The 27,392-nt window shown below is 39.4% G+C and overlaps 1 protein-coding gene across 4 annotated transcripts in view; it reads left to right on the top strand.

Moving 5' to 3' along the window:
- Positions 1–389: 389 nt before the first annotated feature.
- CSGALNACT2 (chondroitin sulfate N-acetylgalactosaminyltransferase 2) overlaps positions 390–27,392 on the top strand; it is a gene marked incomplete at its 3' end in the record, with an annotated part of 48,002 nt that continues 20,999 nt past the window's right edge. The window contains exons 1-5 of one of the 4 annotated variants that reach the window (XM_081074463.1): positions 390–594; positions 19,082–20,018; positions 22,389–22,605; positions 23,946–24,047; positions 27,209–27,387. In XM_081074463.1, the coding sequence (XP_080930589.1) occupies positions 19,358–20,018; positions 22,389–22,605; positions 23,946–24,047; positions 27,209–27,387 (1,159 nt within the window). In that variant the 5' untranslated portion in view covers positions 390–594; positions 19,082–19,357. Of the gene's footprint in view, positions 595–19,081; positions 20,019–22,388; positions 22,606–23,945; positions 24,048–27,208; positions 27,388–27,392 lie in introns of those variants that run through there. The other 3 variants (XM_081074465.1, XM_081074464.1, XR_013994991.1) reach the window with 3 other exon arrangements.

Below are 27,392 nucleotides of genomic sequence, written 5' to 3'. Positions count from 1 at the left end.
GGACAGCGCTCACATCCTTGGTGAATCCTTCTTCCCTCCTGCAAAGCCAGTAGTCCGGCCTGAACTGATGCTCCTATCCCTGCAGACACTTGTTTGGGCGGGAGCGGTTTCCCGCCAACGGCACTCTCTTGACCCACACAAACCGTTTTTGGAGAGAGAGGGAGAGAGAGAGACACACACACACACACACACACACACACACACACTTTTTAACAGATAATGGATTAATCGATACTGTATGCCAGTTATTGAACTTTCTACGCCAGGCACTGGCGCGGGCGGGCAGCACGCAGAGCAGGGGCAGCACTGGCTGGCGGGGGCGGGCCTGTGGGCGGGCCTGTGGGCGGGGCCGTGGGCGGGCCTGTGGGCGGGGCCGTGGGCGGGGCCGTGGGCGGGGCCGTGGGCGCGCGCGCAGGGGCCGCCGGCCTCATTTCCTCGCGTACGCCGGAAATGGCGGGTGTGTGCGCGGTGGGGCGCGGGCCGTGCGGGCGCTGAGGCGGCGCGGCCCTCCCGGGCAGGGCGCCGCCCGGCTGTGCGCGGGCTTGGGCGGAGGCGGCGGCGGCGGCGGCCGCCGTGCGCGGACTGGGGAGCGCGGTGAGTACCGGTCCCCCCGGCCTCGCCCGCCTGCGGTGCCGACGGCTGGGGCCGCGCGCGGCCCGGGGCTGGGAATCCCTGTCTGGGTCGGGTCGCTGCACCGACGAGCCCGCGGGGAGCCTGTCCCTGTGAGGGCGCCTCACGGACGAGCCCGCCGAAGTCGCCGGTGTCAGGAAAAGCCGTGGTTTTTCACAGTGGTTTCAGGGGGTTTTGAGAGCGGTGCTGCCAGAGACCGTTAGTTTGCTGGTGTTTTATTTTTATCACTTCTCTGTAACTAGTCAGCACCGTCTCTGCCCCCTCCTGTCGGTGCACAGACTCGGTGGTCAGCTGGCCCTTTTTGTCGCGTTCGGGTCGTCTTCTCTGCCGGCGGCAGGCGCCGGGGACACGCGCGTCTGCGGCGTTCGCGGGCCGCGGAGGCACCGGCGGCGGCGGCCTGTCGCCCCTGCAGACGGCCCCGGGAGACGGGGGTGCTCCGCGCACCTCGCTGAGGAGGAGTGCCTCGTCCGCGCGGCGGGACGCTTCCGTGCGGCGGCGTCGCCGGCGGGGTGAGAGCGGACTGCGGGCCTCCGCGCGGGCAGGTAACGGTCGCGGGAGGTGCTCAGGGGCTGGGCTGTCATTGCTGGTGGAGAGATGCCGTCTTGTTACGTGTATTACAAGGCAGCCTTTGAACTCGGAAGTGGAAACCCAGTATTTTGGGACTGAGAATGTTAACACTCATTTTGTTCATTGTTCTCGTCCCGTTTGTTTAAAATTGTCATGCGACTAAAAGAATGTAAAAAGGGATGTTGGATTTCCAGATAATAATGATATAAATAATCACAGTTTTAGTTCCAACCAGTTTGGATATTAGGTTAAAAACACATGAAGTGGCCAAGTGCATAACTCTTAATTGTACAGCTCAATGAGTTTGTATGTATGTGTTATCTTGTGTAACCACCATCTAGGTGAAGTTGTACCTATGGAACATCTCTATTATCCCAGGACTTTCCTTGCGCTTCTTCCAAGTCTGTTATACCACTGCTCCCTAGTCAGTATTCAGATTTCCGACCTCATCTATTAGTTTTGTCTATTTTGCGCTTTACATTAATGGAATTGGGCAGTATGCTCAGCACAGAGCTTGTGAGGTTCAACCGTGATGTTCATTCTTTTATATTGATGGGCAACATTCCTTGGTACAATTATATGACTATTCTTCTGTTGACAGATTTCTGTGTTTCCAAAGTACTGGCAAACTTTTGTATATTATTATTTTGAAGAATACTATGAACATTCTTGTAGATGTCTGGGTGAACATCTGTATGCATTTCTGTCAGTCGTGGAATGGCTGAATCATAAGATAGGGTGAAAATTACATTTTAACCAAAATAACCTTTTTAAAGAAACAGAATTTGTTATTTTAACTATAACATTATAGATTGGTAAAAGGCATAACTATTATGATTTCAAGACTTAAGTGACTTATTACCATATTATTATTTACTCCTTGGATTGCACATCTGTGATAATCTTCTGACAGACTTTATTACTTCTTTAACTGTCTGTTAGACAAGTCTGTTAGAGCTGCTGCTGATCTGTTCCCGAAGCTTGTTGTATAACACTTAGGTAAGAACTGTGTTACTCAAGTTAGTGGTTGTTAGGGGAAATGAAACACCAAAAGGACATGACTAAAAATGGATTGAAGAATCATGGGATTGCAAATCAAAAAACTTACATTGTTATTGTCATACTACACAAGTACTGGGTTTAAATGTAAAATTCAATTATAGGTAGGGTTAGTTACAAATGTGCCTTTACTACAGGAGTAGGGTGATTTCCGTGTGTACTGAGATATTGATACATTTGTAATGGGGACAACAAAAATCACTAAGCATTTGTGGGAAATAGGTAACCTGTAACTGATTGCCCAGACTGATCAAATACAAGAAATAGACCTGACACAATGGAGTTAATGTAAGAAACAAAAGAAAACAGATTTAGGAAGGTATAATGCCTTTTGAACATATATGAGCTACCCTGAAAATAAGCAGTCAGTTCTTGAATATTAAAACACAGAAAATAAGAAAAAAATATCCATCACGTGGAAAATAGACCCTGAAGAGCTATTTACAACTAATAGGAGTTCTGGGAGGGAGTAGAAATTGGAAGAGGAGAAATAACCACAGAGACAATAGAGAGCATGAGGGTAGGAGTGTCCAGGCAGAGTCTTGGGCAGCCAGCCAAACACAAAGATGTGTCAGTTAGGACACAAGTATTGGCAAATATAAATTTACCCTTCTGCCCCTGGTGTCTGTTTCTTCATCTGTGTAGTAAGGATGATCCGAAGTATACCTCTTCAGAGAGCTTGTGGAAAGATGTGGCACAGTTGAGGGGTTCTGGCTGTGATAACAGTTCTGTTTCCCCCTTCTCCTCCCCTTGCAAGTCACAGTAGCTGCCAGATTTCCCATTCCTACCTTACAGCACAGTGGAAACAAAATACTCTGTAAAAGGAACAAAGGAAGAAAACAGGAAATTTCTCTGAGTAGAGGTATTCGAGGGTTTTTTTTAAAAAGATTTTTTGTTAAAGTACAGCTATCATATAATATTATGTTAGCTTCAGGTGTACATCATAGTTATTCAACAGTACCCACCTAGCTCTATACAGTGTTATTATCACATTATTGATTATATTCCGTTATGCTAAAGAAGTGATCACCATGGTAAGTCCAGCAACCATCTGACATTGTACCACGCTGTCACAATATTATTGATCTTCCCCCCTTTTTAAAATTTTCAATTAGAGTTGACATGCAATATTATTTTATATTAGTTTCAGGTGTATAGCATAGTAGTTAAATATTTGTATAATTTAGGAAGTGATCCTCCTAATTAGTACCACCTGGCAGTATACATAAGTTTTCCCTGATTGATTATATTCCCTATACTTTACATCCCCGTGACTGTTTTGTAACTACCAATTTGTATTTGTTCATAAAGGTATTTGAGTTGATGAATAGAAAAGACATCCTGAGAGTATTAAAACAATACTGGTAGACAAACCTGGATACTTTCTGATGAAATTTGTGAACTTCATATATAAATATAAAATCTCATAAGCTTCTGAAGAGGAGCATTCGGTTACCTATAAAGGGGTGAAAAATCATACTTGCAATTAGACTTCTAACCTGGACATAGAATGTTAGATGACAGTGGAGCAGTCAATTAACTAAAAAGTATTCATGGAACATATTTTGAACTCAGAATCTTATCCCTAACCAAGCTGTCATTCAAAGTGGAAGCAAAAGAAAGTCATTTTCATCCACGCCCACTAGGAATACCCCCAGATGTACTGTATCAAATGAAAAATTAATCCAAGAAAAATAGATGTGGAGTATCAAAGAAAACAGTAAACCTTCAACTCCAAAGTATTGATAACTAGCTGAGAAATTTAATGTAGTGCTAAGGAAGGACTCATAAAACAGAGTAGGTATAGTTTTAAAGTCTAAAATTTGTAACAAATACTTAACATGATTTTAAAGTAGTTTGGGAAGATGGGAAATGGATAAAGGCATGTTGGAAGGTTTATTCTGAGAAAGGGAGAAGCTATAGATACCGACCAATTACATGTTGGAATAAATTCTTTAAGGAAATATAACCCAGCAGTTCCATTTCCAAGGATTTATCCTACAGATGAAATAACATGTGTAAAGTCATGTATATATAAGGCTATTTATGCTGAAATATTTTATAGTGGCAATAGATTTGGAAGGATACACAAAAACTAGAGAGGGGAAATGGGCCTCTGGGATAGAAGGGAGAGGTTTCACTGTATGTCCTCAGGTCATGTTTAACCTTTCAATCATACATATTTATTTTGTGGAATTTTAGAAATATAAAAAATTGGGGAAGTGTAAAAAAATGTAAGGATTTAGAGCACATTGCCAAATTTGGCTGGCCCCCTGTATTAGTATGACCTGTGACCTAAGAGTAGTTTTTACATTTTTAAGTGCTTGGAAAAAAAAGAATACTTTGTGACATGAAAATTATATGAAGTCCAAATTTCACTGCCTGTTGGAACATAGCTATGCTCATTTATTTACACATAGTCTGTGGCTGCTATTGTGTTACAAGGCCTACCTTGTGATATTTACTGTCTGACTGTTAACCTAAAAGTTTGCTAATCCCTGGTTAAAAAACAACAGACCTCTGTATATACAGGAATTTAGCTTATGATATATCAGGCATTTCAAATTACTGCCTGACACAATATGAGGTACTGTCTTCTGGTGATCAGTACTTTTATTTCTAAATACTTGCAAACCATTGATTCAATGACATGTTGAAGAATCCTTGTATCATTTTTAATACTTACCAATTGTTCAAGAAGTAAAAAGTCCTAATTTCCTCGCTCACAAATATTTATACTTCACAATGTTTTAGTTTTAGTTTTCTGACAGCGATCATGTTTTCCAAATAATTGTGACTAATTTTGTTGTGTAAAAAGTGAACTCAAAACTGTAAATTTAATTTTTGAAAACTTTAATAGTTATTCCATACAGAAAATTTAGGAAGATTATGCAGAATAGAACTTTAAAAATACGTAGATTCAAATGGATTGTTTGCATTTTGTACAAAGCAGTAGGTTACTCATTGCATAAGTTTGTTTGGTACACTGCAGTGTAAGTATCCTGCAAATGACGTATGAATTATTTATATGACCATAGATTATAGAATCAAAAGATAGGGTCGAAAGTGCCTGAAGGTCACATGATGTGGGGATCAGTGCTGTAGAATGAACTATGTTTAACAGTCTTATGTTGTCTCAAAATCACAAGGCAAATAGAAAAGATGTAAGAAGACTTTCAGAATAATATGATTCTACTTTTGAGGGGGAGGGAGGGCGAGGTTTAGTTTTGTTTTTAAATCCAAACTTGTAGTCAACAAATCTTTACACTTGTTTTCTTAATGAACAAACTGGAATTTTCTTATAAATGCCTCTTTAGCACTACTACTAGAACTAGATCTGATTTTTTTAAAAAACAGTTTCATTGAGGTGTAATTGTCATGCAATAAACTACGTATTTATTTAAAGCATACCATTTGATTATTTGCACATATGTATACATCTGTGAAATCACCACCACAATAAAAAATGATGGACATATCCATCACTCCCAAAAGTTTCTTTGTGCCCTTTTATAATTCTTTCTTGATACCACCTCTTACGCCCTCCCACCTCCCCACACTCCCCACTCCAGGTAACCACTGACTCAATCTGCTTTCTGTTGCTACCTTACATTTTCTAGAATTTTATAAAATTGGAATCATTAAGTATTTCTCTGAGCTTCTGTCACTCAGAGTAATTATTGAGATTCACCCATGTAGTAGTAGTTTATTCCTTTTTATTGCTGAGCAGTATTCCATTGTGTGGTTTGTTGATCCATTCATCTATTGAGGGATATTTGAGTTGTTTCTAGTTTTGGGTTTTACATATAAAGCTGCTCTGAACATTTGTGTACAAGTTCTTGTATGGACATATGCTTTTGTTTCTCTTGGATAATTATCTGGGAATGGAAGGGCTTGATCATGTGCTAAGTTTCTGTTTAACTTGTTAAGAAACTGCGAAAATATTTTACATTCCTACCAGCAATTTATGAAAGTGCTAGTTCCTTGGCATTGTCAGCAACACATCAGTGTTTAATTTTAGCCATTCTAAAATTAGCCATTCTGTATAGTGGTATCTCATTTATAGCTGTGGTTTGAGTTTGCATTTCCCTAATTGACTAACAATATTGAGCATTTTTTCATGTCCTTATTTGAAGTGTTTGTTTAAATCTTTTGCCAGTTTTTAATTAAGTTGGGTTTGTTTTATTGTATTTTGATAGTTTTTAAAAACATTCTGAATACAAGTCATTTATCAGATATATGCTTTGTATGTATTTTCTGCAGGTAGGTGACTTTTTTTTCCCTACTCTTAACAGTGTCTTTCAAAGAGCTCAGCTTACTAATTCGGATGAAGTCCAGTTTATCAGCTATACTGTTAGTGTTCTATCAAAGAAATTTTTGCCTAACTCAAGGTCACAGAGATTTTCTTCTCTGCTTTCTTCTAGTTTTATGGTATTAGGTTTTACATTTTGATCTGTGATTCCTTTTGAATTACATCCTAGTGGATTTGGAATGGTATTTCATTGGGTTTTGATTTGCATTTCCCTGTTGGCTGGTGATATTGAACAACTTTTCATGTGCTTATAAGCCATTCTTATATTTTCTTAGAGAAATATCTATTCGGATCTTTTGCCCAGTGAGTTACTTATCTTTTTTTTTTTTTTTTATTGGGGTGAAAATTGTTAGTGAATTTACATAGATTTCAGGTATACAATTCTGTATTACATAATCTATAAATCCCATTGTGTGTTCACCACCAAGAGTCAGTTCACCTTTCATCACCATATATTTGATCCCCCTTACCTTCATCTCCCTCCCCCCACCCACTTACCCTCTGGTAACCACTAAACTATTGTCTGTGTCTATGACTTTTTGTTTCTCATTTGTTTGTCTTGTTCTTCTGTTGTTTTTGGTTTATATACCACATATCAGTGAAATGATATGGTTTTCTGCTTTTTCTGTCTGACTTATTTCACTTAGCATTATACTCTCAAGATCCATCCATGTTGTCACAAATGTTCCTATATCATCTTACCGCCGCATAGTATTCCATTGTGTATATATACCACAACTTCTTTATCCATTCATCTATCGAAGGACATTTTGGTTGTTTCCAATACTTGGCCACCGTAAATAAAGCTGCAATGAACATTGGAGTGCACGTGTCTTTATGTATAAATGTTTTCAAATTTTGGGGGTAGATGCCCAGAAGAGGGATTGCTAGGTCATATGATAATTCTATTCGTAATTTTTTCAGGAACCTCCACACTGCCTTCCATAACGGCTGCACCAGTCTGCACTCCCACCAACAGTGTATGAGGGTTCCTTTTTCTCCACAGCCTCTCCAACACTTGTTCCTATTTGTCTTGTTGATGATAGCCATTCTGACTGGGGTGAGGTGATACCTCATTGTGATTTTTATTTGCATTTCTCTGATGATTAGTGATGTTGAGCATTGTTTCCTATGTCTATTTGCCATTTGTATGTCCTCTTTGGAGAAATGTCTCTTCAGGTCCTCTGCCCATTTTTCAATTGGGTTGTTTGTTTTTTTGTTGTTGAGCTTCATGAGTTCTTTGTATATTTTGGATATTAGTCCCTTATCAGAGGCACTGTTTGCAAAAATCTTCTCCCATTTATTCGGTTGCCTCTTTATTTTGTCGATGGTTTCTTTTGCTGTGCAGAAGCTTTTAAGTTTCATATAGTCCCATTCGTTTATTTTAGCTTTTACTTCCATTGCCTTTGGAGTCAAATTCATAAAATGCTCTTTAAACCTAAGGTCCATAAGTTTAGTACCTATGTTTCTTCAATGCAGTTTATTGTGTCAGGTCTTATGCTTAAGTCTTTGATCCATTTTGAATTAATTTTGGTACATGATGACAGATAGCAGTCCAGTTTCATTCTTTTGCACGTGGCTATCCAATTCTCCCAGCACCATTTATTGAAGAGGATATCTTTCCTCCATTGTATGTTTTTAGCTTCTTTGTCAAAAATTATCTGTCCATATTTACGTGGTTTTATTTCTGGGTTCTCAATTCTATTCCACTGGTCTATGTGTCTGTTTTTCTGCCAATATCATGCTGTTTTGATTAGCCTTGTAGTACAAGCTAAAGTCAGGGAGTGCAATACCTCCAGTATTGTTCTTTTTTCTTAAGATTGCTTTGGCTTTCAGGGTCTTTTGTGGTTCCAAACAAATCTGATGATTTTTTGTTCTATTTCTTTAAAAAATGCCATTGGGATTTTGATGGGGATTGCATTAAATCTGTATATGGCTTTGGGTAATATGGCCATTTTAACTGTGTTGATTCTTCCATTCCATGAGCACGGAATGTCTTTCCATTTCTTTGTGTCTTCTTCAATTTCTTTCAAAAATGTCTTATAGTTTTTAGCATATAAATCCTTCACATCCTTGGTTAAGTTTATTCCTAGGTATTTTATTCTTTTTTCTGCAATTGCAAAGGGAGTTGTTTTTTGTATTTCTTTTTCTGAGATTTCATTGTCAGTATATAGGAATGCAATGGAATTCTGTACGATGATTTTGTAGCCAGCAACTTTACTGTATTTGTTGATTGTTTCTAACAGCTTTTTGGTGGAGTCTTTAGGGTTTTCTGTATATAGCATCATGTCATCTGCAAAGAGTGATAATTTAATTTCTTCATTCCCAAATACATGCCTTTTATTTCTTTCTCTTGCCTGATTGCTCTGGCAAGGACTTCCAACACTATGTTGAAAAGCAGAAGTGATAGGGGACAGCCCTATCGTGTTCCTGAACGTAGATTAGCTGAGGGCTTGTCATATATGGCCTTTATTATGTTAAGGTATCTTCCTTCTATACCTATTTTATTAAGTGTTTTAATCATAAATGGATGTTGTATCTTGTCAGATGATTTTTCTGCATCAGTTGATATAATCATATGATTTTTGTCCTTTATTTTGTTTATGTGATATCTCACATTGATGGATTTGCGGATGTTGAACCATCTTTGTGCCCCGCAGATGAACCCCACTTGGTCGTGATGAATAATCTTTTTAATGCAGTGTTGTATACGATTTGCTAGAATTTTGTTTAGGATTTTAGCATCTGTATTCATCAGAGATACTGGTCTGTAGTTTTCTTTTTTGTGTTGTCCTTACCAGGTTTTGGTATCAGGGTAATGTTTGCCTCATAAAATGAGTTAGGGAGTACTGTCTCTTCTTCAATATTTTGGAAGACTTTGAGCAGGATTGGTATTAGATCCTGTTTGAAGGTTTGGTAGAATTCACTAGTGAAGCCATCTGGTCCCGGACTTTTGCTTTTGGGAAGGTTTTGGATGACTGATTGAATTTTGTTACTGGTGACTGGTCTGTTTAGATTTTCCAGTTCTTCATGGTTCAGCCTTGGAAGGCTATATGTTTCTAAGAACTTGTCCATTTCTTCTAGGTTATTGAATTTGGTGGCATATAGTCCTTCATAGTATTCTTGCATGATCCTTTGTATTTCTGTGGTGTCCGTGATAACTTCCCCTTTTTCATTTCTGATTTTGTTAACTAGTGTCTTTTCTCTTCTTATCTTAGTGAGTCTAGCAAAGGGTTTGTCGATTTTGTTAATCTTTTCAAAAAACCAGCTCTGCGTCACATTAATTTTTTTCTATTGTCTTTTTGTTCTCTATTTCATTTAGTTCTGCTCTGGTTTTTGTTATTTCTTTTCTTCTGCTGACCTTGGGTGTTACTTTTTCTTCTTTTTCTAGTTCTTGAAGGTGTAACATGAGGTTATTTATTTGGGATTTTTCTTGTTTCTTGAGAGAGGCCTGTAATGATATAAATTTCCCTCTTAAAACTGCTTTTGCTGCCTCCCAAAAATTTTGGTAGGATATATTTTCATTGTCTTTTGTTTCTATGTATGTTTTGGTCTCTCCTCTAATTTCTTCTTTGACCCAGTCGTTCTTTAAAAGTATATTGTTTAATTTCCATGTATTTGTGTTTTTTCCTGCTTTTTTTTCGCAGTTGATATCCAATTTCAAAGCCTTGTGATCAGAGAATATGCGTGGTATGATTTCAATCTTCTTAAATTTGCTGAGGCTGATTTTATTTTCCAATATATATGGTCTATTCTTGAGAATGATCCATGTACACTCGAAAAGAATTTATAGTCTGATGTTATAGGATGTAGTGCTCTATATATGTCAGTTATGTCCTTTTCATCTAATGTGTCATTTAGGGTTCTATTTCGTTGTTTATTTTCTGTTTGGGTGATCTATCCATAGCTATCAATGATGTATTTAAGTCCTGTAGTATAATTGTGTTTTGGTCAATTTCTCCCTTTAGTTCTATTAGTAGTTGCTTAGTATATTTTGGTGCTCCCTGATTGGGGGCATAAATATTGATGACTGTTATGTCTTCTTGTTGTATGGTCCTCTTTACCATGATGAAATGTCCATCTTTGTCTCTTACTACCTTTTTCACCCTGAAGTCTGTTTCATCTGATATCATTATGGCTACACCTGATTTTCTCTGGGTACCATTTGCTTGGAGTGTCAATTTCCGCCCTTTCACTTGGAGTCTATGCTTGTCCTTGTAGCTGAGATGTGTCTCTTGGAGACAGCATATGGTTGGGTTTAGTTTTCTGATTCACTCTGCTTCTCTTTGCCTTTTGATTAGTGAGTTCAGTCCATTTACATTTAGGGTGATTATTGATACGTGAGAATTTCCTGTCATTCTGTCTTTAGTTTTCTGGTAAGTTTGTGTCTCCATAATTTCTTTGCCTTTTTGTTGTTGTCAGTTATTTCTGTGTGCTGGGATTCTATGATGTTTCCCTCTGTTTCTTATTACAGTATGTATTTCAGTTCTGGTGTTTTTTTGGGGGTTACCCGTAAGTTCATGTAAGAAAAAGTTTGATATTTAGAGTATTCCATTTTCTTCAGCACACTTACTTTCTCCATTCCCATTCTCTGGTTCATGCCTTTACTCTCCCCCTTTTTATGTTGCCACAGATTGTCCCTGTTGATGGTGGTCAAATAGTCTCTTTTAGTATTTCTTGTAGTGCAGGTCGTGTATTAGAAAATTCCCTCAGCTTCTGTCTGTCTCCAAAGATCTTTATTCCTCCTTCATATCTAAAGGGTATCTTTGCTGGATATATTATTCTTGGCTCATGATTTCTCTCTTTCAATAGTTTGAATATTTGGTTCCACTCCACCTGGCTTTTAGAGTTTCTGCTGAAAAATCTGATGATAATCTAATGGGCTTTCCTTTGTAGGTTACCGTCTTCTCTTCCTTGGCTTCCTTGAGGATACTTTCTTTGTGGTTGATTTTAGACAGCTTCAATACAATGTGCCTTGGAGAAGGCCTGTTGGGACTGAGGTAATTAGGTGTTCTATTTGCTTCTTGGATTCGAGGATCGAGTTCTTTCCACAAGTTTGGGAAGTTCTCATCAACAATTTGTTGAATATATTCTCTGTTCCTTTGTCTCTTTCTTCTCCTTCCGGTTTGCCCATTATTCTTATATTGCTCTTTCTGATAGAGTCAGAAAGTTCTTGTAGAGTTCTTTCATTTCTTTTAAGTCTCAAGTCTCTTTCTTCTTCCATCTGTGTAATTTCCAGGTTTGTATCTTCGATGTCACTGATTCTTTCCTCCATCTTGTCAACTCTACTACCTAAGATGGTTATTTCATTCTTAAAATCTTCTATTGAATTCTTAATCTCCAGAAATTCCATTTGGTTCTTTTTAAAAATTTCAATCTCTTTTGTAAAATGCTCATGTTGTTCTTTGATTGCGTTTCTGAGTTCATTAAATTGCCTTTCTGTGTTTTTTTGCATCTTGTTGAGTTTTTTCAGAACTGCAATCTTGACTTCTCTGTCATTTAAGTCACATATTTCCATATCTTTAAGTTCCTTTTCTGGAGGAAAAGAGACATTTCACTTTCTTTCTGAGCTGTCTTGTTGCCTTGGTTATTCATGGCAATTACTGATTTATTATTTCTCTTCCTAGACATCTACAGGAGTAGCTTCTGCAGCACGTTGATAGTATTGTTTTCCAATACTATCTGTATCCAATACAATACTGTTGGTGGAATGTTTTATTTTTCTCTTCGAGTGAAGCTTTTTTTTTCCCCCTCTCACACAGTAGTGCTATGTTTTCTCTGCACTATTCCAGCTTCTCACACAATGGGGGGATTCCCTGGGAGACAGGCTTCTCCTCTGTTAACAGTTCGCCTGGGTCACAGGGCGCCACGTTCCTGCGGGGATGCAGAGAGCTTTTGAAGTTCCAAAGCTCTTTCTGCACCAGATTCAGAGCCCCTTTGTTTCAGCAGTTCTGTTTACTCTTGTAGGGATCCGCCCAGATAGGTGGGGGCAGGGGCGGGGTAAGTTGTGAGAGGTGGCCCAGAGCAATGGCGGCGACCACCACCACAGACAGTCTTGCCTCCACAGCTCCCACCGCTTTGCTGAAACTAGTTGGGCTGTGAATCTGTGTCTGCGGTCCACAGTTCTCAGAACAGCAAATATTCTATTCTTTGATCTGACACTGCTACTGTGTCAGATCTTTGCATCCCCTATTCCATTTCTAGCACTGGGCAGGTGGGGGTGGGACGAGCTCTGGGAGGGTTGGGAGGGGGCTGCTAGTCTCAGTGCCTAAGGCTTCCATTCTCTGCTCGGCAGTGAGGGCTTAAACCACCGTTTTCAGCCTTCTTCCCTCAGTCTTTTCTCTGAGGTCTCTGCCGTGAACGTTGGATTCAGCCATGTTATATGCTGCCCCCTCAGCCCTGTGGGCCGTAAGCGGAGCCCTATCAGCCCGAGTTCTTCCCTCTCCCGCAGCTGGGGTAGTTCTGGGGTGCAGCGAGCTTGGAGCACTGAGCTAGGTTTGCGTCCTGTGCCCACAGGGCTCCGTCTCCGCACTTCTCCCTTCCCTTCTCCCCCACTCGCGCAATTCTCCCACCTTTAGGTGAATTCAGTAGTGGGCCTCTTCGTCTTGCCTGTATGCTGTTTTGGGAGTCCTTTGTGGAGTTACAGTTGTTCGATTAGTTGTAAATTCCAGGGGAGCTTTACAGAGACTCACGTCACGCCAACATTTTGATCCTTATCGGGTTACTTTTCTTTTTAATATTGAGTGGTAAGAATTCTTTTAAGATTTTTATTAAAATATATAGCTAACATACAACATTATTTCAGTTTCAGTTGTACATTTGCATCTTAAAGAAGTGATCACCATAAGTCCATCAATCATCTGACACCTAATCATGCTATCAGAATATTATTGATTATATTCCTTATGCTGTATATTACATCCTGTGACTTATTTGTTTTATACCTGGAAATTTGGACCAGTTACTGTCCTTCACCTTTCCCCCCCTTTTTTAATTTTTCAATTACAGTTGACATTCAGTATCATTTTATATTTCAGGTGTCTAGCATAGTGGTTAGACATTTGTGTAATTTAAGACATGATCCCCTGACTAGGCTAGTACCCACCTAGCACCGTATATCGTTATTACCATATCATTGATTATATTCCCTATGCTTTGCTTTACATCGCCATGACTATTTTGTAACTACCAATTTGTACTTCTTAATCCCTTCACCTCTTTCACCCTGTCTCCCAACTCCCCTCCCATCTATCACCCCAGCAAATCCAGTACCCAACACTATGCATGCATAGTTCTTGCAGTATCATTGACCATATTCCTTATGCTGTATCCTAAATCCCCATGACTACTGGGTAACAACCAATTTGTACTTCGTAATCACTTCCCCTCTTTTTTAACACCTCTCCCATCTGGCAACCATCAAAATATTCTCTGTATCTGTGAGTTTGTGTCTGTTTTGTTTGTTCGTTTGTTTTGTTGTTTCTTTTCCACTTATAAGTAAAATCACATTGCATCTGTCTTTCACTGACATACTCCACTCAGCATAATACCCTCCAGGTCTACCCAGGCCGCCACAGATGGCAAGAAGCCATTCCCTTCCCTCGCCAACCAGTATTCCATTGTGTATATGTACACTCCTCTGTATCCGTTCTTCCATTTATGGCCACCCAGCTGCCTCCACATCGTGGCCCTTGTACACAAGGCTGCAGTGAACATTCGGATGCACATGTTCCTTTGAAGTAGCATTTGCGTTTCTTCAGATAAATACCCTGATGTGGGATTACTGGGTCCTTTTTTCTCTCTTGTTATAGCCTTTGTTTTAAAATCTATTTTGTCTGATATTAGTATTGCTCTCCAGGTTTTTGTTATTGTTTCCATTTTGACGACATAACTTTTTCCATCCCTTTCAGTCTGTGTGTGTCTTTCGATCTTGTTGCGTCCTGCACAACACAAGCCATGGGAAGGCGAGGGAGGCAGCGAGGGTTAAACTCTCATAAAGAGACACTCAAATATAGTTAAATCACAGAGGACCAAGGGACTCACAGCCTCAAGGGACGGGAGCCCCGAATCGGGTCACCATGGGTATTTATTGATTTTTCACAATAGAGATCACATGATTAGGGGCAGGGTCTGCAATACTCTTACACCACACAATAATCCTTCATTCCAAATCCCATAATCGTCCCAAAGCAACCGATGCACACCATCCCCCAAATGACCAAGGTGCGGTGCATACAATCCCTGAGGGAACAAGTCTCACAAGATAAGATTATCCCATGAGCCAAACAGGAGGGGCGAGATGCTATTGTTCTAATGGGTCCATTACACCTGAGGGTAAAGGACAGTAGTTGAGGCATGCGTCAGCAGCTTCTCAGAAGAGGAAGGGCACAGCTTCCTCCTAACTTTACGTTAGCTCATGGGGGTCCTAGGGGGGTCCCGTCTGGCTTAGGTTGTTTCTCCCGTGAGAAATCGTACCCGTCTTTGACTGCAGACCCTGCTTACAAGGACCAAACATGGAGACTTAGAGTAGCATAAACTCAACCCCAATGAGGGACAATCCCGCAGGGTCACCTTTCCCTAAGGAAAGATTGGAGGGGACAGACTGCTAGGTTGCTGTGTGACTACAGATCTGAAGTGAGTCTCTTGCAGGCAGCATATGTAAGGGTTTTGTTTTCCTATCCATTCAGCCCTCCTATGTCTTTTATTTTATTTTTGGGTTTTTGTGTGTGTGTTTTTTGGGGGAAGGGGAACAGTGTACTTCCAGGATTTTTTCCAAGTCAAGTTGTTGTGCTTTTAATCGTTGTTGTGGAGGGTGCAATTCAGCTTCAGGTCCAGTTGCCGTTGTTAGTTGTAGGGGGCGCAGCCCACCAATCCCTTGCGGGAGTCCAGGAATCGAACCAGCAACCTTGTGGTTGAGAGCCCACTGGCCCATGTGGGAATTGAATCGGCAGCCTTTGGCGTTAGGAGCACGGAGCTCCAACCACCTGAGCCACTGGGCCGGCCCCCTTCCTATGTCTTTTGATTGGCACATTTAATCCATTTACATTTAAAGTAATGGTTTTTAAAAAATTAAATTTATTTGGGTGACAGTGGTTAGTAAAATTACGTAGGTTTCAAGTGTACAATTCTACAATACACCATATATATATATATATATATATATATCACATTATGTGCTCACCATCCAAAGTCAGTTTTCCTTCCGTCACCATATATTTGACCCCCTTTATCCTCTAAAGTAATTGTTGATAAATATGTAGCTATTGCCATTTTATTACTATTTTGATTTTTTTTTCCCTGTCTTAAAGAAGTCCCTCTAATATTCCTTGTAATGCTGGTTTGGTGGTGATGAACTCCTTTAGCTTTTTTCTTATCTGGAAAATGTCCTTCAATTTTAAATGATAACCTCGCTGGGTAGGGTAATCTTGGTTGTAGGTCCTTGCTTTTCATCACTTTGAATATTACATGCTAATCCCTTCTTGACTGCAAAGTTTCTGTTGATAAATCAGCTGATAGTTTTATGGGCGCTCCCTTATAAGTTACCGTGTTTCCCCAAAAATAAGACCTAGCCAGAACATCAGCTCTAATGCATCTTTTGGAGCAAAAATTAATACAAGACCTGGTCTTATTTTAATATAATATAAGACTGGGTGTAATATAATACCGGGTCTTACATAATATAACATAAGACCCAGTCTTATATAATATAATATCTTAAATATAATATCTTGTCTTATGTAAGACCAGGTCTTAATTTAATTTTTGCTCCAAAAGATGCATTAGAGCTGATGGTCCGGCTAGGTCTTATTTTTGGGGAAATATGGTACTAGTTGCCTTTTTCTTGCTGTTTCTGGCATTCTCTCTTTGTATTTAACCTTTGCCATTTTAATTATAATGTGTCTTGGTGTGGGTCTGTTTGGGTTCATCTTGTTTGGGACTTTCTGTGCTTCCTGGGCTTGTATATCTGTTTCCTTCACCAGATTAGGAAATTTTTCTGTCATTATTTCCTCAAATAAGTTTTGAATGCCTTGCATTTCTCTTCTCCCCTTATGTTATATCTTTTTTTTTTTCAATTCTTATTGGTGAATATGGGGGAACACTGTGTTCCCTCAGGACCTATCAGCTTCATGTCAAATCATTTTCAATCTAGTTGTGGGGTGCCCAGCTTGGTTCCAAGTCAAGTCGTTGTCTTCAATCTAGTTCTGGAGGGCGCAGCTCACTGGCCCATGTGGGAATCTTACCGGCAACCTTGGTGTTAGGAGCACTGTGCTCTTAACCACTGAGCCAACGGGTCAACCTCTCTTCTCATTCTGGTACCCCTATGCTGCAAATATTATAACACTGGATGTTGTCCCAGAGGTCTCTTAAAAACTATACTCATTATTTTGGATTCTTTTTCCTTTTTGCTGTTCTGATTGGGTGTTTTGTGCTACTTTGTCTTCCAAATCGCCGATTCAATTATCTGCTTCATCTAATCTGCTGGCAATTCCTTCTAATGTAGTCCTCATTTTAGTTATTGTATTCTTCATTTGGTCTCTTCAGACTGTCAGCTCCAGTTCCATCCCATCAACTTAAAAGTCTGCTGGGCTCTGTTGGGTTTCGCTCCCTGTGCTGTGGCCTGGAAACTAAGCCAGTCAGCTGGGCAATTGTTTGTTTCTTGTTTCTCCAGGGTCATTGTCCTTTATTAACTAATAATGTTCAGTATCTCAAAAATTGTTTCATATATATTGGATTTTGTTTGTTTCAAGTGTGAGAGTAAATCTGATTCCTGTTACTCCATCTTGGCTGTAAGAGGAAGTCTCTTTAGTATGTTTTTGAGAGTAAGAATTGATGGTTTCTAAGGCTATTTGTTTGATTTTAACTCTGAGATCTTTGATTTTTGTATTTCATATCTTTAACAGCTCATTTTTTCCATCTCCACAGTATATTCCATTCTCTCCTCAGAACACTTAACTGCCTGCTGTTTATGCTTAGAGGTTACTTGGGATTAAATCTGTGCTACGCATAAACCTTCTTTATGATGCAGACACATTACACAGAGCAATTACAATCAAGGTATAACAGCAGAAAAACATATAAAAATTAAACCAATGTTTTTCAGGATTTTAGGACCACAACCCACTAATAAATAAATAAATAAATATACATATATATAAAATTGTGACATAAAACTTACTACTACATGTGAAATACACTGTTATTTCCTGTTCTATTTCATTGAAAAATAAACCTTTGGTAGTGACCCATTAATGGGTCATATCTCACAGTTTAAAATACATTGTCTAGAAAAATATGAGGTACCACATTAATAAAAGGTAGAGGTATACTTAGATTACATATGTTAGTTCTATTATCAAGTTTCACTTCAAGACATTTGAGTATAGTATAGTTAAATACGTGTAATTTATTAATTGTACAAGATTATGTCTCCACATTTTTAGTTTTAGGCTTCCCTAATCAGTAAGAAAATGACAAGGACTGATGCTCCTTGGTGATTTTCTTCCATAGGTTCTGCTACTCTGGTAGAAACCATCTGGTAAAAGCCTATTGTACTATCAAATCCTTCTAGACAAACACTTGGTTAGAATGGAAGTTCTCTGCGGCAGAGGCCTTCCCTGCCTCCTGTCTGCTAAGTTCTTAACCATTTCTATTCTATAGTTCAGAACCCTTAGTTTAGAAAGAAACACAGAAGAGCTCACACAACTGGTTGTGTTATGAATGATACCATGTAATTTTGTAAATTTACATAGGGTTTTTAATTTATCCCTGTAAATGAACATTAAGTTGTTCATGTTTTTTCCTTTATATAGATTCTAAACCTCTCCAGACTTGGAGGAAATCTGTTGCTGTGTAATACAGTGGAAAAAATTATGTGTTCCAATACTCAAATAATCTGCTGGAGGATTTTGGATGTAAAAATGTTTTTTAATGTGTTTTCCAGATGTCTGTGACCTTTTGAAATTGTTTTTCCCTCCACTTAATTTTAAGGCTCTTAGAATGACTAACTTGAGCCATCGAAATTAATGAAGTAGAATGCTTGAACTAAATAAACTGGAAGAACATACCTCTCTCTAGTAAGCCATTATTAATATAACATGAACAATTTATAGAAATTCAGTTCCTAAATGGTGATACACAGTAAGTGGGAAATGATGTGTTAATCGAAATATTTATTGTGTTACTGAAGAGCTATAAGCAATGTAATTTTCGAATAAGAGAACAGAATCTATTTAACATAAAATATGCTAAACATAAACATGTTTCTTTGATTCATTCAGGAGATTATGGATGTGTAGACATTCTGGTTAAAGGTATTATGAGTGATATTGTAGTGCTTTGTAAGATGTTTTTCTTAATAGCTCTCCCAGAATTTACTGAATATTCTAAATTGTATTAGCACCTCTCATGGTGCTCTGCGTGTGGTGGTCACATAGCTACGTTCACTGAAGCTGCCAACCATTTGATGTACTTAAGGAAACAAAATTCTGATTGATTCTGATCTGTTTCTTTCAGAAAGGTCACCACCCATGTAATGGAATTTTATCTGATTCTGTAGATCAGATTCCTTTATTCTGGATATCATGGTGACAATACAGGAAGTATGCATAATTTCTCATTTCTACAAGTAGTCTTGACTGCTGAAGGAAGAAATTTTTTAAGCTACAGCAGAATTCATTTTGGTACCTTTTATGGAAATCCTGATTTTGTTTTTAATTTTTTGATAACCTTTTGCTAAAGGTATGAACAAGCAAAGAACTTATCTCATTAGGCAAGTCCACAGTAATAAGAATGCCTAGAAGAGGACTGATCCTTCAAACCCGGACCCACTGGCTGCTGTTGGGTCTTGCTTTATTCTGCAGTTTGGTATTATTTTTCTACCTTCTGGAATGTGCCCCCCAGACCGATGGAAATGCATCTCTTCCTGGGGTTATTGGGGAAGCTTATGGTAAAGAGTATTATCAAGCACTACTGCAGGAGCAAGAAGAACATTATCAAACCAGGGCAACCAGTCTGAAACGCCAAATTGCCCAACTAAAACAAGAATTACAAGAAATGAGTGAGAAGATGCGATCATTGCAAGAGAGAAAGAATGTAGGGGCTAATGGCGTAGGCTATCGAGGCAACAAGGAACAAGCACCTAGTGATCTGTTAGAGTTTCTTCATTCCCAAATTGACAAAGCTGAAGTTAGCACAGGAGCCAAACTACCTAGTGAGTATGGGGTCATTCCTTTTGAAAGTTTTACTTTAATGAAAGTATTCCAGTTGGAAATGGGTCTCACTCGCCATCCTGAGGAAAAGCCAGTTAGAAAGGACAAGCGAGATGAATTGGTAGAAGTTATTGAAGCTGGCTTGGAGGTCATTAATAATCCTGAGGAAGATGATGAGCAGGAAGATGAGGATGGTCCCCTTGGAGAGAAGCTGATATTTAATGAAAATGACTTCATAGAAGGTAATGAGAACAATGTGTTGTTCCACAGATATGTTAGTATAACAAATGCTATTGTATGCTAGTAATATAAGTCAGTCATTTTCCACAATATTAAAACATTTAAGTTTTTATCTACTTCATTCCACCAAGAATTTGAAGTGGCCTTTTGAAAAAAGTTACAATGTGATCATGAAGTAGAGAACAAAAACCAGGGAAATAGAATAAGTCTAAGCTTATACAGAAGAATACCACCCAAATTGAAGGGTTTTTAGAGCTGTTTGTGTATTTACATGTGTATACAAGTATATTCACATTCCTCTGTTACCTGGTCTTCATGTTCCTTTTTTATACTTTTTAAAATGTGTGAAGATTTGAAAGACATTTGATAAAGGGGGAAAAAAACCCAGATTTAGTGTATTAGTGGTTATTCTGCATTTTGGAGAGAGGAGAGAAGCATGTGTCAGAACATCAAAGAGGAATACATAGTTTTACAAAGCACATCTGACACCCTGTTTCCCCGAAAATAAGACCTAACCGGACAATCAGCTCTAATGCGTCTTTTGGAGCAAAATTAATGTAAGACCCAGTGTTATATTATACTATATTATATTATGTAAGACCCGATCTTATAGTAAAATAAGCCCGGGTCTTATATTAATTTTTGCTCCAAAAAATGCATTAGAGCTGATTGTCCGACTAGATCTTATTTTTGGGGAAACACAGCATTTGGAAAAGTGAAGAAATAACCTCTTCCTAATACAGACTTCAGAAAGGGCATGGGACTTTTGTATATCAATATGGGATGTGACTCAAAGGTTGACGCACAGTGCTATAAATTGAGATATTTGTTGATTGATATAAACAGGAATAATTATAGATCCCTACCCATCTTTATCTTAATATTCTCTGCTAGATATTTAATTGCAGACTTAAAATCATTTTAGATATAAATCTTTCTTTAAAGTTCTCCTTGCTTGATTCTATAAACCCTGTGGAGTTTTGCTGACCCTGACTCATCCTGGGTGTCATTGGCTGTGTTGTAATAGAATATCTCGAGGCTTTGGGAGGCTGTCAGGGAGAGCATTGCACTTTTCTGGGCATTTCAACTCTCTTCTCTCTGTAGCCACCTCCTTTTTCTGCTGTCACTTCCTGCCATTTTTAATGGGTTGTTTCTCTCAAAGCTTTTCTAATTTTTCTACAAGCTCAGCTTTTTGTCTTTTCACTCTATATGTTTGTAGCTTATGGCAGAATTGAAAGCTGTAGAAGTGAGATAACTGAGTAACGTGTAAAAAGTCTTCACATTTGCCTGAAAGGAAAGGAACCAATGCCAGTTTTATTATATTCTACAGCTTCTGCTTATAACTCTCCTTGGATTCTGTCACTTACAGGATTTTTCTCTGTCCCTCACTTTTCCTTCACTGTGCCACTCTCCTCATCAAAACAGTAATTACTGACAACTGAGCAACTCCTATTTCTCTTTCCAGACTTCAGCTTAGATGACACTTCTTCCAGAAAGTCATCTCCAACCTGCAAGTCTAAGACAGCAATGCTTCCTGTGTGCTCTTGCAGCCTCTGCCCTGTGTCCCCTCCCATAGAGCTTGTTGTATGGCATTGCCCGTTCCCTGATTGGGAGTTCCTGCTCAGCTGTAAGCCTCAGGAGGAGTGGGAACAGGTCTATCATCTTCTCCGTTTTATTCCCACATATTGATGGTGACTCATACATCTGTAGTGTAACCTTTCTCCTGAGTGTCACACGTAAAACTCAGATTGCCCAGTAGATGTCCATGCTTTTCTTCCAAAGGCATCTCAGATCACCATGTTTAAATCTATACTAATTTTTCTTTGTCTGACTTCCTTGTATTCAGTGTACGTTTGTATAAGTGTGTGCGCACGTGTGTGGATCACTGTGTTGTTCCTCTTTATTGTTTTGTCACTCTCACTAAACTGACCATTCCTCAAAACTGGGACATGTAGCCCTCTTTATGCCACCAGTGGCTGACACAAAGGCATTCAATTCATTTTTGTTGAGCTGAACCCAGCAATAGAAGTTTTGACTCTCAGGTCTGGAATTTAATGCTGCTAGAAGTAAGTTCTTTATTTTCATCATATGGTTACTGTGTTAATAGGCTCTACTATTTAAAAAATCATATGTAAAAAGGAATAATTGTCATTTGGAACATATGTTATGGATCGAGCAGTGAAGTTTTTTAAATCTCTTTTCCTTTTATAGAAATAGTTGTTACTGACTGTACAGTGGGGATAAATATTTTCACAAACAGATGAAAACGCTACAAATCTTGTTTCATACTTTTGATCTTTGAGTAAAATCAGTGTTCACACTGAATTTGTGGATTTTGATATAGAAACATCTTTGTCCCTGACTCTTTCTAGGTTATTACCGCACCGAGAGAGATAAGGGCACACAGTATGAACTCTTCTTTAAGAAATCTGACCTTATGGAATACAGACATGTGACCCTTTTCCGCCCTTTTGGACCTCTCATGAAAGTGAAGAGCGACGTGACTGACATTAGTAGATCTGTTATTGACATCATTGTGCCGCTTGCTGAAAGAACTGAAGCATTTGTGCAGTTTATGCAGAACTTCAGGTAACTCGGGGTTAACGATTTGGCTCAGTGCACTTGAAAACATCACACTTCAAGCACATCTACTTAATTTGGCTTCACTGAGTATGATTGCGTACAATTACAGGATAATTTTATAGGCTTTGGGGAACTTTACATTTGACATTCTTTTTTTTCTTAAAGTATGTGTAGTATATTGTGTTATTGACAGTTCGAACTGTGATGTAAATTGAGGATGACAACTATAAGAAATTGAATTTGATGACCTTTATAATTACATGCAAATTCATGTTAGGACAAGGTGACTCTTTCAAAATAATGTTATTGAGGCATAATTTACATACAATAAAATCCACGTATTGTAGGGATACAGACTTAATGACTTTGGACCAGTGTGTACCCTCATGTAGCCACTTCCCTAATCAAGATAGCAGACATTGCTCTCTACCCAAAAAATGCCCTTGAGAACAATTTGAGCTTTAAAATTGAAATAAATTTTAGAAATACAAACATTCAACTAATACAAAGTTATTCCATCTTGGGAAGCAGAGACTAACAATTTGTAAAAGATTTCTTTTTCTCCCATTAAATTTGGGTATTTTAAAATGCTGAAGTGTTAAAGAATTAACAATTACATATTAGAATAAATATTTGAGGAAAGTTGTGCTGTTTTGTTATAACAATTGCCATGTTTTAAATACTTTAATGTGGTAGTTGTAATGTTTGTAATCCCAGTCTTTTATTCTCATACTGAAATTGTTGGATTTAGAACTTAATTAAATTTTCTGTAGCAGAATATCTAGAAATCATACTTCCAAATGACTTCTGCCTGTTTAAAATAGCTTACTTCAGGTTTGATTTCCTAAAGCGTATTTTTAGTGCATGGAATTTCCTTCAGTAAGTAATCTCATTGGTGGCAAATATTTATTCTTTGATGATAGGTGTAGTTTCTGGTACTAGCCAGTCTGAAAACAAAATAACTCTTGAATCAAAACATGAATATTTATTTGTTTAGTTCTGAAATGATGGGCTAATTTCCCTGAGTAGTTTGTAATTTGCTTCTGAAGGTAATACCTACCAGAGAAAAAGTTCCCAAAAAGTTTTGAAATTTGGCAACATTGTTGAACTCTTCCACTGTCCCTTTAAGGATTGCACTCATTTAGACATGTATGTTGTTATTTATTTTCGGTGATGCCTTTAAGAATTCAGCAACATTGCCACTTTAATATTTTCTTAAAACTTCACATGATTTTTTTTAAAATTAGTGCCTCATTCATTCTCTTGTTAAAGCTTCATGTGATTGCTTTCTGAATGAGGAGAGCCTCATATTTTCTTGAATGAACTTGATTTTTCCATTCTCTTAGGGATGTATGTATTCATCAGGACAAGAGGATTCATCTCACAGTGGTGTATTTTGGTCAAGAAGGACTGTCTAAAGTCAAGTCCATCCTAGAATCTGTCACAAGGTTGGTGAGCTTTGTCCACCTTGAACTCCTTGGTATATAGTATATAACATTAGCAGAGTGAGAATGTCAGATATTTGGAGTTCATGAGTTAATTTGAAATAGCCGCTGAAGTTGGCTAAGCATGTGAGTGGTGGCAAGAAGTTGCCCATTTCCCCCGAGGTTCACTCGTACAGCCAACTAAATGACCACCTTCCCTCAGCCTTCTAGTGGACGACTGCCATGATCAGGGTGCTGGCAGTGCGCAGTCCACTCCCCTCTGTGTATTTGCCTCTATTTATTACTTCTTCATTCCCCCCTTTTTATAAATCTAATCCCTTCATTTTGATATCATCTCCTGCGCTTTTTTCTTACTTGTCATCATTCTTTCCTTCCATTTCTCCAGGTTCCATCTTCTCACCCTGTAAATAATACTTAGGTCTTCCCTTATCCTTAAGAAACACCCGCCTGACTCCATAGAACTGCGTAGCTGCTATTAGGTTTCTGTCCTTTCACAGCTAAACCTAACAGGACAGTAGTTCTCTGACCATGCAACTCATGTAGTACTTGGCACATAGTAGGTGCTCAGAGGTTTGAATGAGTGAATTAGTAATTCCTTAATACTCCGTCATTAATTCTACAGCTTCTCAGCAATTTCATCACTAAGTTATGACCTAAATACCAAATTCAGCCTTTTCTCTGCATCCTTTTTTATTGCCTTTTTACATTGGGCACCTGACAAGTGCTTCCTTTGTGACACGTCCCTCTGATGTTTGTAAAATGTAAGTATTTATAAATGTAAGTATGTGCATTAGGTAGATTGTCTTTTCTGACCACACCAGTTCTATATCTTTTACTTGCTGGTTTGCCTGTCTGACAGTTGTGGCCGTTCCCCGGGAGTCCAGATTTGGCTGGATTCTCCATTCTTCTTGAGTCATTCAACTAACATTCATCGAGTCCCACCAGCCATGTTCCCAGTGTACTGCTTGGGCGGGGGGAGGGGTTCTGACTGGGTGGTTGGACAGAATGGGGCACAGGAGGACTTGTAGTCCCCACCCCAAGGGGGCTCTCTCCCAGCACTGATGTGTAAACACAAACGTCGCCTTATCCCCTACGCTGGCTGCTCCTCCTGATGGTCCTCTCCCAATTCAGAAGGACCATCCTCATGATCCAGGCTGACAGCCAGTACCTTTCACTCATTCTCCACCTCTGAGTAGTCAGTTCCTGCTTACTGCACAGGACCTCCACTCTGTCCTTTGCTCGCTGCTGCCACCACCCCACTTCCCCCTCCCTCCTTTACTTGCCTTCTTTTCTTCCCTCCTTACCATTTGCAGGTCACCTGCTAAGTGCCAAGCTTATATTGTTATTCCTGAACTCATCCCTGCATTAATCAGGACTCCTCTGTAGCAAATGGTGGGAACCTCTTGAGCTTGCTCAAGGAAAATGAGAGCATTATTGAAGAATCTTGAATAACTCGCAAAACTAAAGGTATTATTACAGTCAAATCTGGGGAAGAAAACCAAAACAGCTTTGATCTCTTAGGGACTGGAAGCAAAGACCAGAGTAGCATCAAAATTCTCTTTTTGCCTTCTTGTCCGTTTTTTCTCTGCATCTGGACTTCATTCTCCTGTCGCAGATAGGCTTCTTCCATATGTGAGGTATATGGCCATTGGCAGCTCTGGGCTCACATCTTCTCAGCCTTGACATCAGAGAGGAAAGAGCTCTCTCCCAGATCCAGCTGAGAAAACCCCAAGGAACAACTTTTGCCCCCTCTTGAGCCAGTCAGTGTCCAGGTGGGGGTATTGTGATTGGCCCACCTTGAGTGGTCCCCACCCCTAGGAAATTACTGTGGTTAGCGTATTCGATGATTAGTTCCTCCATTTTGTGCTGGAGCATGAGGTAGAGATTAGCAGTTTCTCCCAAAGAAGGAAGAGCTTTGTATCCCACAGGAAGGGGCGCAGGGGCATTCGGAACTTGGAGTGCAGTTTATCCACTATTTGAGCCTTTGCTTCCATGTCTCCATTTCCCGTCCTGTATCACTGTAAAAGTAATCTTTCTAGAATGTTCCCTTTTGACCCAGCTATACCCTTGTATAGGAGTTCTCCACCTTTAATATCAGGGTCACCTAGGGGCTTCTTCAGACACACATGCTCAGCTCTCCCCAGCATCTGATAGGAGTCTGGGGTAGGGCCTGAGAATTTGCATGTCTCACACATTCCAGGGAAGCTGATGCTCTGGATGGGGCGACTTCACTGTGAGAACCACTGCCCTGGCTCCTGGCAGGAAACCCGACTCCTTGTCTTTAGGACACTGACAAAGTTCTCTAACTCCTCAGGGAGGGTCCTCCTCATCTGACCCTCTTTTGGTCTTCTGGGATCCTTCTGTGCCAAGCTGATTTGTGTGGTGCTTGATCTCTGAAATGCTTTGTGGTTTCTCACCTCTTGGCTTTTGAGAATAATTAATTGTCATGGCCTTTACAGTCACCACTGAATTCAGGATTTTAACCAAGGCAAAATTTCAATTCCAATTCTAACATCTTCTCTAACTACTCCAAACAAAAGCCATCTTTTTCCCCAGAACTGCTGTTTATTCATTCATTCAGCAAATATTTATTGAACTTCTGTTCTATGAGTGGTACTGTGTCCGTAGTAACGCACAAAACAGAATCCCTGCTCTCGTGGTACTTACATTCCAGTGCGGGGAGACACTCAAACATGTCTGGTGAGGAAAGCAGATGGAGATTAAAGAGAGAGGGGTTGTGGTATGAGGGGATCCCTCTGATAAGAGGACATTTGAGCAAAAAGCTGAACAGCTCAATAGGAGAACATTGAGTATGTAATGTTCATGTGGAATTCATTAACTCTTACCGGATATTACAGACACACATGATTTTCCATGTGTGGATTTCTTCCTTCCACAGTAGGCCCTTAGGCGCAGTGGCCCCTCCTTAACACTTACTAACCCTCTCACCGCCACCATGTTGCCGCAGCTGTGGACATGTAGTGACTCTCTGCCTTTGATGACAATCATGTACATGAAGCGATGAGTTCCTTCCCCTGTATGAATGTAGAGGCAACATAATAAAGTATCAGAAGTGTAAAGTGTATTTGTAAGTTGTGTGGAAGGGAGGGAGTTGTTAGATTTTAAGTGGGACTTAAAATTTGTTGTATGTGTTTTTCTCATAGTGCATCTAATTTTCACAATTATACCTTAATCTCACTGAATGAAGAATTTAATCGTGGACGAGGACTAAATGTGGGTGCACGAGCTTGGGACAGCGGAGAGGTCTTGATGTTTTTCTGTGATGTTGATATATATTTCTCAGCCGACTTCCTTAACAGCTGCCGGTTAAATGCTGAGCCAGGTGTG

This window comes from Rhinolophus hipposideros (assembly GCF_964194185.1).
Source record: "Rhinolophus hipposideros genome assembly, chromosome: 15".
In the NCBI taxonomy this organism is placed as follows: Eukaryota; Metazoa; Chordata; class Mammalia; order Chiroptera; family Rhinolophidae; genus Rhinolophus; species Rhinolophus hipposideros.
Note: the sequence above shows the minus strand (reverse complement) of the source record. Positions and strands in the feature narration are given on the sequence as shown.